The following is a 10847-nucleotide window of genomic DNA, read 5'->3' on the forward strand; positions in this document are numbered from 1 at the left end:
TTTACTTTCAATTATTTTTTTGGAATATCATACTCCAATGTTCATTGTAGGTAGAAAACCATGTCCACAACACAAATGTACCAACAACAATAATACGCGACTTGTTTCTTGATAAAATCCATTTTATTCAAACAAGTGATCCAAGAAAAATGAGAAAAAGAACTCAGAATCGACCAACAAAGAAGCATTGCATTCTGTTGAGGTCTGGGTATTTGTAATGTTTCAATTTTTTTTCGTGTGTAGAAATTGAAGCGTGAAGTGTCTGCATGAATAATGGATTCTGGTATTTGACTCTAAATAGCTTTACATAACATTCTATTTATTGGAATTTGGCTTTTGGATTGGTCTGGAAGTTATTGTATGACTCAATGACATTTTTTTCCATATCATTGTTGTTATAGCAGACGGTGTAATGACAGTGGAGTGGTCCAATTCAAGTGGGGAAGTAGCGGCTAGGTTATGTTTTTATTTTATTTTTGGAAGTAAAAAACTAGAAAATGAATGAACGGTCGAGATCTGGTCGAGATCTAATCAAGTGGATAGTGAGAGAAGTACATATTTTCGGAATAAATTGGCAATAATATCGGAAATTTCGGATCAGATATCATATCGGATTGGTTTTTAGAGTTATATCCGAATCCGATCCAATTTTTTTTCGGAATTTTCGGAATTCAGAAAATCGGAAAATCTCCCCATGAAAACTACACCCAAAGCCAGACCAATTTCAGATCAGATTTCGGAAAAATCGGAAATTCGGCCAAAATAGACACCCGTAGTAGGAACCGTTAAAAATCTAAACCGGTAAGAACCAAACCCGAACCGACCCATGAACACGGCGCTGAGGCAGAAAATGGAAACAGTAATTAACACGTGGCAAAGATAGCAAGGGTCGGTCATGTGAACCCGATCCCGCCACAGCGACTTTACAAAGTAAGTATATAGTGGAGTATATAGGTTTCTCCTTTCTGTGCTCATTTTTGCTCTCCTCATATCTTCTCAAAACCTCCACTAGCACTTTCTTCAAGCTAAATGACGCAAAAGCGTAGGCCACCACAACATTCATCTAGTTGTGATCCAGATTGTTGTAATCCGGATTGTTATGATCCAGATTATTCGGGTCGTCGTACAGGTGGAAGAGTGGGTGGAAGGTACTTTTCATCTAATTCTTCTACTTCTTCACCGCCGATTAAGCCAAGTAACCCAAACTATACTGATAAGGATTCGTCTACTTCTAAGTCGAAGAGTTCCAACATTGATGACGACCTTTTACTTCTGGGCACGATCGGTGCTGCGGTTATTGTGATTGTTATTGGCTTCATTATTCTACCGTACGTGTGGGAGATAAGTGGTCAGAATGACCCACTTAAAACAAGTGTCGTCATGCTTCAGGTGGGATGAGTTTTATCTTTAGTTTTATTGAGTGATCAATAATTAATAAGTATATATGTTTAGCATGCAATTTAATTAGTTTATAAAATTTGAGAACTCTCAAGTGAGAATTTACTGTGAGACTGTTGTTGCATTTGAAACTGGTGGGATATGTATGATTTGTGTGTGTGTGGCTTCGTAACTGTTTTGTCTTAGGTTGGACTGCATGGCACGGCGCGGTCAGTGCAAAAAACTCTTGATCAAATTACTGAAGAGGCTGATACATCCAAACGCGAAGGTTTGAGTCCTATTCTGACAGGTAAAATATGATGCGTTTTTATTTCTCGTGTTGTACCTGTTCAGTAGTCGATCTCCTTTACCTAATTACCTTGAGCATTTTGTAATCTATAAATCTGGACATGAACTTTTAATTTACATACCAAAATCTGATAAGTACATGGAATTGAAAAAAGGAACACAGATTTCCACGGACGTTTTTACCCCTTCCATGGATTTTCAGAAATTAACAAAATCATCCACTCTACATATTATGTACAAAAATATAAGTTCTTTCTGGCTAATTCTTGCCTTCACTTATATATATTGATATTCCTTTATCTATGTATGGGTGATTTCGATTGTTCTTCCTTGCTAATTCTTGCCTTCACTTATCTTAGTGAGCTGTTGGATAGTTTTTATTTGCTTGGCGCGTTATTATTACGCCCTTGCAGGTTTTACAGAACTATATTATTTTGATTTCTAAGTTATGTTATTTTGATTTCCAAGTTATGACAAGTCTTATGTTTGTGAAATGTTGAAAATATAGAGGAGACTTTGCATAGATTTTACCATCACGTATTTTAGGTATAGTTTGAGTTTTGGGGCATTACAAATTTAGTCTAGTCCAATTATACTTTTCTTCCCAATGTCAACCTCTCAGCTACTTTTAATTGTTTTCCTTTTCTTTTCACTTTTTCGATTTTCAAAGTTTGTTCATCTTCTTGCTTGTGTCATACTCTATATATATTAAGACCATTGTCTAATATAATTCATGATCTCTTGTCCTGGAAACAAACTTACAGATCGATCAACATAAGCTTATGATACTGTATTAGTTTGTCAATATTTATTGCAATCCACAGCAATTATAAGACATTTCTGGATTTTGCATCCCATTCCTAACTGCACTTTTGTATTGTAAGTTTAAGCTGATGAGTGTCCCTAGAGTACGTATTCTGCAATAATAGTTAGGCGATGTTTATTTTGGTTGCAGAGACAGCATTAGCTTTGCTTCGAAAACAAGATTGTTGGATCTCTTGCTTTTCATCTGTAAGTACCGTAAATGTTTATCGGACTCCATACATGTAAAGTTGATTTACTTCAGATTGTAACTGTTGGTTCTGAACATGAGTTTCTGAGCCCATCGTACAGAGACGTAATCACTATCTGAAAAATAGGCATCCTGCCAGATAAGTTTTACCTGGTTACAAAAGAAATATTGTTGTTTGTTTCTAAGAATATATATTATTATGTAATAATCTAGTCCCTAGGCCTAGTTAGCGCCAAATTGATTTGCCAAGCCTGCATTCATAAACCTCATGAGACCCTGATTGGGTGTTATGGAGGCCCATGTCCTTAAGCTTCTTAGGAACGGAATAGTAATTGAAAACTAGGAATGGTTGTTCATCACCATTTACATGATCTGCTACAGCATTGCCGGATATGTATGTTTCTGTATGGTGGTGAGGCAGAAGATGTTTAGTTTCGTCTCTTTGGACAAGTGAAAAAAACTTGCAGTGACATGGCACAAGGACATTCTGGCGAAGTCTCTGTGTAGCAGTATGTGTGCTTATTATATTAATATACATTCGGCTTTAATACATTTTCAAAATTATTATCGAAAAAAAAAAAAATTGCATAAGAGTCAATTGGTACATGACTTCCTTCATGAATCCACACTTTACAGGTAGATGTAAAAAAAAGTTCCGAGGATGGAGAGAAACGCTTCCTTGAACTTGGAACTGAGGAACGTGCGAAATTTGAGGAGGAGACACTTGTAAAAGTGAATAATGTCAAAAAGAAACGCACAAGAATACAGAGCGTGGATGGATTCGGAAACGAGTACATTGTGGTAAGAGTCACCTTTTTCATGTAGGCCGTGTGCAAACTCACTTGATTGTAGCTGACACGAACTCTATAAAGTACGATTTTGATTGAGGGGTGCTTCACTGCTTCGTTTGGTTCAATTATCAACTCATCTAATTTTAGCTAATTTTATTATGACAGTAGTATGCTAGATAAACAGATCCTTTTATCGTGTAATGTTTCAAGTGTCTTACGTTAAGTTTATTTTCTGGCTGTGCGAATCTTCAGCCATAATTGTCTTTGTTGGGATAAGATGTCCCTATATCGGTTTTAATTCGCTTTTCACCAAAATATATCATAACATAGGAATTCTCTTAAACGGATTATCCATTTACGGACATGTTATATAGTGTCTTGACGCAGTTTATTTAGTGTTTTGAACAGCTTATTTAGTGTCTTGCCCACGATCATGTTAATAAACGTAAATGAAAATTGTTCAAGACACTATATAAGCTGTTCAAGACACCATATCCGTTAACGGATAATCCGTTTAAGAAAAGATCTGTTATGTATTTTCACTTATATTTTCATCTACATAATAGTTGTGTTAGAATCATATAATAACATTTCCGATGTGTAATTGATTGAGTTCTTAATCTTTTCATATCTAATAGATAAACAATATGTTATAATTATGGATATTTTAGTAGGATTTGATCTTGATATAGAGTTAGTGGTAACATTATGTAGCATTAAAAAGGATTCAGTTAGTTGCATCTTATTATTCTATTTTCCCAGAGTTCCCTCACATCTACTATATATAATTTCAGATCACCATCCTGGTATCTACTAAAGGAGTATATAAGCTTCCCGTCATCAATAACAGTGCAAAATTGAAAGTGGCCTTGCAAAAGCTTGCTTCCTTAACCTCTAAAGAAGCAATGGTAACATTAGAGAAAGCTTTTAAGAATGTTAAGCCTTTTTATGTCTTCCTAGTTTCTACATCTATAGTAAATGTGTTATTTAACTATATGCAGGCTGTGCAGGCAGTCGAGGTGTTGTGGACTCCGCAACAAGAAAATGACAACCTATCAAAGAAGGACTTGCTCAACTTTTATCCACTCCTCAAGCACCTTTAGTCATAATACAAAATATCAGGATATGACAAAATATCAATTCCTGATTTATGGATATGTATCGTGGATATATTTTCCTCTTTCGAGATATTTGACATTGTTTCATATGCAAATATCATTGATATATCGACAAATATCGACAAGATATTGTGGATATTTTTTGATATATTATAATATATAATTTATATTTATTTGAAATATAATGGTAAATATTAAATAAAATTACTACATACATAAAATATCACAAAATATCTATAAATATCGTAATATATCATAAAATATCGATAATATATATAATATTGCCAAAATATCATCAATATTTGCAGTTGTAAATATCTTTAAACATTTTGTACTATGCCTCTAAATATTTACTTATCCTTAACTAAAATCTCCATATATATCGCGATATTTTGTACTATGCCTTTAGGTATGGCTGGAATTTAGTTTTTAATTGAATCTAATTGACCAGTGCAATTTTTCGGGTTTGGAATATTAAAATAAAACATATATGAATCCAAAAGAAATAAAAGTTAATTGTACGGGTTTGGGGAAGTTTCCCTTAAATAGATCACAATTTAAACCCAACACTATCCAAATATGTATTATTGTGAATTTCATTCAGACCTTATATTACAAATTGAGAATTTGTGATTGTCCCTCATTGGAAGAAAACCCATTTCAATCCCCGGTTCAGTGAGTTCGTCTACCCTAAGGATATCTTCATAGGGACAAGATCTGAGACCGTTGGATGTGTAATCCAACGATCCATTCTCTCCCTTTTTTTTTGTTTTTGATTTTCGAACCCTCATCCCTATGAGATATTCTCGTGTAGCCTAGGCCCGGTTCAGTTGGTTATGTACAAGTATTTTATGCAGTGTTCTAAAAAACGCTAGGCAGTAGTCAGGTGGTGGGAGAGTGTTTAGTGCCTAGTCCATCTAGGCAGGCAGTGCCTAGACGGACTAAATGTTAGGCATTTTTTTTTTCCTAATATATATAGTAATATATACATATACTACAAAAAATGAAGAAAATCATTTACCATAACTCAAAAAATAAACACAAACAAAGATACTTATTACAAAAATGTGTAATAGTTAAGGAATATTGACTTCATATAAAAGCATACTCTTTATTACAGTGACATATAATTTACATTAGACTTGTCTTTTAAACTCATTCAAATCTTAAATCTACTCGGGCCTTTATTTTTCGACATTTAATTATTAAAAAAAAAAACTTGACTCGACCGCCTAGAGGCTGCCTAGCCCGCCTAATCAGTCCGTCTAGACCCACCTAATCGGTCCACCGATTTTTTAAACGACTAGGGCCTAAGCGAGTCGGTTGGGCACCGCCTAGCGCCTAAGCCGCCTACAGACTGCCTATGCGCCGCCTAAACCGATTTTTTGAACAGTGATTCTATGGCAGGCAAATTGTCCAACAACGATTGAAGGAATGTTTATATCCAGTTAGGCACGCCGTACCATTGCACCAAGTAGTTTTGGCTGATACGAGATACTTTGCCACGCAAACCAGAATAATAATAAACGTGAATCGGGTGTAGTAAAAACAAACCCGGTCTAGAAAAACAAAAAAAAAAAAACAAAATACTACTAAACTAGATGAGGTTCACTATTTAAGAACCAAGTGGTCGGTCCGAACTCGGCCACTTCACACCAAATTGGTCCACCACCCCAGATTATTATAAAATAATCCTTTCCTCATTTCTCATTCACAAAACATTTTCCATTTCATCATCACCATCCTCAAAACACAAAAACATTCTCATTTAATCTCATTTTACCAAAAGTTAATGGCAACTGCTTCATTTCTTGACACACCAAACCCACTTTTCATAAGAGAATCAAAATACAAGTCCTTGAAATGGAACCCATTGTTACAAACATTCCCAACAAGAATACCACCACCTTTTCAACTTATGAGCAGAAAAGAATCAAACTTTAGTGTCAAATGTGTGATGGGTAACAAGAAATGGGGATTTGAGCTGAAAGAAAAAGAAAAAGATGGGTTTAAGGTTGAAAAAGTTATGGAAATGATACTTAAAGCATTGCAAAAACCTGCAGTTGCAGCTATAATGTTGGGATTGTTACTTAGTTATGATCCACATTCAGCTTTAGCTGCTTCAGGTGGAAGAATGGGTGGAAATGCGTTTTCGAAACACTCGTCTTCTTCTAGGAGTTATTCAACCAGTATTCCTAGTCCTAGTTTTCCGTATTCGACAGTGGCGTATTCTTCGCCTCCTCCGTTGGGTTTTACTGGTGGCGGTGGGGGTATTTATGTCGGGCCGGCGGTTGGTGTTGGTGTTGGTGTTGGGGCAATATCAGAAGGGATTACTTTGGTTTTGGTGGGTTTTCTTGCATATACTTTGATGTCTGGGTTTCTTTCGGACAGGTCGGAAGATAGTGTTCTTACTGCTACACAGAAAACAAGTGTTGTCAAGCTACAGGTATGTTGAGTTTTACTTATTGGTTCACAAGAATTTTTTTGAGTACATTTATGTTTAGGAAGTAAATATGATTTTAGTTGTATAGAGTTTGAGATGAGAGTTTTGTTGAGATTGAGACTGAAGGGAATGGAATTTTTGGCTTTGGTGTTGTTTTCGATTAGGTTGGACTGTTGGGCATGGCAAGGTCATTCCAGAAGGATCTCGATCGAATTGCTGAAGTTGCAGATACATCCACTTCGGAAGGATTGAAATATGTTCTGACAGGTGAGGATGATCGATAATGCTTTGTATTCTCCTTTAGCATTCATTATAGTGTATAGATTCCAATCAGAAATTATAATTCGATACTACAATCTGAGTAATGTAGTTCCGATATCCACTTGTTAAGATATTCGTTATCTCCGACCGTGTAAGTAATGAATGGTGAATAGTTCATTCTTTGTGAACATTCGTATATAGGAAAACCATAGTGAACATGTGAATTTACATTTCAATGTTTGGTGATAATCATTATTGCTGTAGTTGGATTAAGGTAGCAAATGGCTGGCTTGGTTAATGATCATTACACTATCAATTTGGACGTGATCCCATATCCAGTACACGTGCACCACCAATTCCTATTTTTGTCTTAATAAGCATCATAATCGTCCTGTCTGTATTAGAGTGATTATGTTTCCAACAACACAATTTCGTTCCCCAACAGGTTTTCAATGCCATCTTCTTTTCATACCCTTTTCTGGTTCTCAATTTTCAATGGTTGTTTTAAAATATATGGGACAATTTGTTCATGTATCTTGCTGGTGTGTCCTTTGCTAAGACCATTTTCATTTTCACATTTTTGTGTATTTGGGAAGAAACAAAGTCTAGAGATAGAAGAGCATAGCAGTAGGCTGTTAATAAATCACTCCAACCTGCAGCAAGTGTTATAGAGAGGTATAAAGAGTTTTGACTCATCACACTGAGTAGATTGTTCAGAATATTTAGCAACCAGTGAACTAGTCTCTTTTTCTCTAATTCATTACGTATTAGATAGCTCTTTCTTATTTGATCGAACTTTTTAAAGGATAGTAATTATTGCCATAGATCACAATTATATCAGTGCAAGACTTTAACTAAAAAATGCTGTGATTTGTCAGTTATTTCCACCTTGATAAGTTTCTTAAGTTAAAGCATGATTCTACCATAGTGTCTTCCACAATACTCTTATGCTATGTTCTGTTTTTGCTGCAGAGACCACATTAGCTTTACTTCGACATCCAGATTGTTGCATTTCTGGCTATTCATCTGTAAGTACCATTTACCTTCTAATTTGCTTAGTGGTCTGCATATGCTAAGGTTTAGTTATATCTGCTGCACATTTTAATTGGACTGCAAGTTCCTCTTTCAAATTATTAACTCCACACCTGATTAGTCAAAACTCAGAAGTAACAATCACCATGAGATGAACATTGCGTTTTTTGTATGCCGTGTGGTCAACAAGTGATTTTAATGTTTTATTAACATTTTTCTACAATATAACTTGAATCATATTCTTTTATCATTAGAATGAGAAAATTTTATGTCCTACTCCTTCGTACTTTGTACCGAGCAAACAATTGAGGCTAATTCCCTGCCTCTCAGCAGTCATTTTCAAGTTATCAAGCTTCTTAGCTCTTCATTTTGTTGTCAGATCCTAAATTCCATCTGTTCTTCATCTGATACACAAGCTGTGTTGAGCTTTATAGTCAAAATCTGAACAATGATTAACAAGAGTGAGAATGAGGATTGATGCACGAGTTACACTGTCTTTTCAGTGAAAGTGTATGGCTCCTCTTAAGTCTTACTTGGTACTTTGGGTATATTATGAAACTGGTAGTCTCATAAAATAAGGACATTCTTGCCAAGTCTCTCGCATTCCCCAAATTTATGTTCATTCTGCTTTAGTCCTTTTGCACAGGTATTTAGTGTATATACAAATGCCTTTTTGTTTCCATCTGTTACAGGTAGATGTAAAACGAAGCATTGAGGAGGGAGAGAGACGTTTCAATCAACATTCAATTGAGGAACGTGGAAAATTTGACGAGGAGACGCTTGTGAATGTGAATAACATTAAAAGGAAAGGAACAAAAAGCCAGAGAGCCAATGGATTCAGCAATGAGTACATTGTGGTAAGGGTCATCTCTTCAATATAGGGATCTGTAGAAAAACACTTAAACTGCACATTTTGTCTTGATATGCACTTATAAAAATGAAAATATATTGAAAGTGGGTTTTAAGTGTACTGGTCAATTTAAGGCATTATTATTTAGTTCAGAAAGGTAAAACATAACACGACTTGGAGATCATGCAATAATTTGGTGGTGTAAATGTGTAGTGTTTCATGAGTTCCTAATTCTTATATCATTTTTATTTTCTGGCTGTGTTGGTGTCTAACCAATACTTACATCTGTTGAATATGTTGTTCCTCATATTGGTTCCTTTTGGCTATTGACCTGAATATGCTTCTTGACAAAAATCTTGTAAAAATGCATTCAGATATAAATAATGAATAATAATGTATTTACCTAATGTTGAATTTTTTTTGGATCTACACAATGGTTTTTGGGTTATTTACCCTATAACCTTTTAAATGCTTGATTAAGTTGTTCACTTGTTCGAGTTTAATCAACAAATGCGCCATTAAAATATTGAGTAGCAATCTTGAATTCAGTTTAGCAATTCTCCTACGTTTATATTACCATATTCTTGAGAAAATCCATTTAACATATGATTATAATCTTTATTTTATATGCAAATTACACTTTTGATATACGAAAAGAGGTAGGGAAACGGCTTAAGAAACAATTCCTGTAGTTGACACGTCCATACTATATGAGCGACCTCTGTTAATCATAATTTGCTAAGTGTTGGGCAAGTTTTCCCAACTACTAATGAACAAGAATGATAAGTATGGTATTAAAAAGGCTTGAGATACTGTCATTATAATTTTATTTTCATTATACTTTATTCCCTAAATATAGTATATGTTGTTTTTCAGATAACCATCCTGGTGGCTGCAGAGGGAGTACTGAAACTTCCTGCCATCAATAACAGTACAGACCTTAAGGAGGCCTTGCAAAAGCTAGGTTCCATCTCCTCCAGAAAGATTATGGTAACCATAGAGAAAAATTTCATGAATCCTTTCGACTTTTCGTGATTTCTGATAATTATTTAATGTGTAACCGACCTCTTTGCAGGCGGTTGAGGTGTTGTGGACTCCTCAGAACGAAGATGACACACTTTCAGAAAGGGAATTGCTTGAAGACTACCCGCTCTTAAGGCCCCTGTAGGATGGACATATAACTGTAACCTTGTATTCGTTTACTTGTTGTAAAAGATCTGGGCTAAGACAGGTCAGAGTTGAATTGGCCTATGTAAAGCAGAACACTACACATATATACAAACAAGACTAATTTCTATGCTGTACAGGTGAACTTATAAGCAGAAGTTCGTGTTTGAAAAGCATCGTTTAGTCTTGGTAGCATGACTATTTTTACATTCCATTTTGGAATAATTACCAACTGTGATTGAAGCCAGTTACTTGTGCCCTGGGTATGTTTTTTCCCTTTTTAAGATTAGACAGATAAGAACTTAATCTGTTTCAATTTAGTTGTGTTCTTGTATGATTGGATCAAAAGTCTAAGGACTGAAGTTATGTGGAGTTCGCAGTTTGGCCATTAGAAAATTTATTACGAGCACGCACTGATATACCGTGCATTAGTTGTGGGAATTTGGATAAGGCCGTAGTCTACGCAGGATGAGATATTTTCCTCCTA

At 35.2% G+C, this 10847-nt stretch overlaps 2 protein-coding genes across 3 annotated transcripts; both read left to right on the forward strand.

Annotated features, from left to right (window-relative positions):
* Nucleotides 1–803: 803 nt before the first annotated feature.
* On the forward strand, nt 804–4694 carry LOC147518122 (FLUCTUATING-LIGHT-ACCLIMATION protein 1, chloroplastic-like). 2 transcript variants are annotated; one of them, XM_086590069.1, is made up of 6 exons: nt 804–1389; nt 1585–1687; nt 2642–2697; nt 3335–3499; nt 4284–4397; nt 4491–4694. In XM_086590069.1, the coding sequence occupies exons 1-6, from the start codon at nt 1030–1032 to the stop codon at nt 4590–4592; spliced, it is 900 nt and encodes a 299-aa protein (XP_086446195.1). In that variant the 5' UTR covers nt 804–1029; the 3' UTR covers nt 4593–4694. The 2 variants fall into 2 exon arrangements, with proteins under 2 accessions (XP_086446195.1, XP_086446196.1); XM_086590070.1 differs by having other exon boundaries at nt 946–1389; nt 4500–4694.
* Nucleotides 4695–6250: 1556 nt separating this feature from the next.
* On the forward strand, nt 6251–10493 carry LOC147518123 (FLUCTUATING-LIGHT-ACCLIMATION protein 1, chloroplastic-like). The gene is made up of 6 exons (XM_086590071.1): nt 6251–7053; nt 7215–7317; nt 8284–8339; nt 9036–9200; nt 10070–10183; nt 10269–10493. The coding sequence occupies exons 1-6, from the start codon at nt 6400–6402 to the stop codon at nt 10359–10361; spliced, it is 1185 nt and encodes a 394-aa protein (XP_086446197.1). The 5' UTR covers nt 6251–6399; the 3' UTR covers nt 10362–10493.
* The last annotated feature ends 354 nt before the right edge of the window (nt 10494–10847 follow it).

This window comes from Coptis chinensis, chromosome 2 (genome assembly GCF_015680905.1).
Source record: "Coptis chinensis isolate HL-2020 chromosome 2, ASM1568090v1, whole genome shotgun sequence".
NCBI classification, from domain to species: domain Eukaryota; kingdom Viridiplantae; phylum Streptophyta; class Magnoliopsida; order Ranunculales; family Ranunculaceae; genus Coptis; species Coptis chinensis.

What these genes read in the sequence shown, in the direction of transcription:
- LOC147518123 (XM_086590071.1), top strand. Translation starts at nt 6,400, where the DNA reads ATGGCAACTGCTTCATTTCTTGACACACCAAACCCACTTTTCATAAGA. An exon ending in GCATTTCTGGCTATTCATCT is followed by an intron (nt 8,340 to 9,035) that starts GTAAGTACCATT and finishes CATCTGTTACAG; the next exon opens with GTAGATGTAAAACGAAGCAT. An exon ending in TCTCCTCCAGAAAGATTATG is followed by an intron (nt 10,184 to 10,268) that starts GTAACCATAGAG and finishes ACCTCTTTGCAG; the next exon opens with GCGGTTGAGGTGTTGTGGAC.
- LOC147518122 (XM_086590069.1), top strand. Translation starts at nt 1,030, where the DNA reads ATGACGCAAAAGCGTAGGCCACCACAACATTCATCTAGTTGTGATCCA. An exon ending in CAAGTGTCGTCATGCTTCAG is followed by an intron (nt 1,390 to 1,584) that starts GTGGGATGAGTT and finishes GTTTTGTCTTAG; the next exon opens with GTTGGACTGCATGGCACGGC. An exon ending in GGATCTCTTGCTTTTCATCT is followed by an intron (nt 2,698 to 3,334) that starts GTAAGTACCGTA and finishes CACACTTTACAG; the next exon opens with GTAGATGTAAAAAAAAGTTC.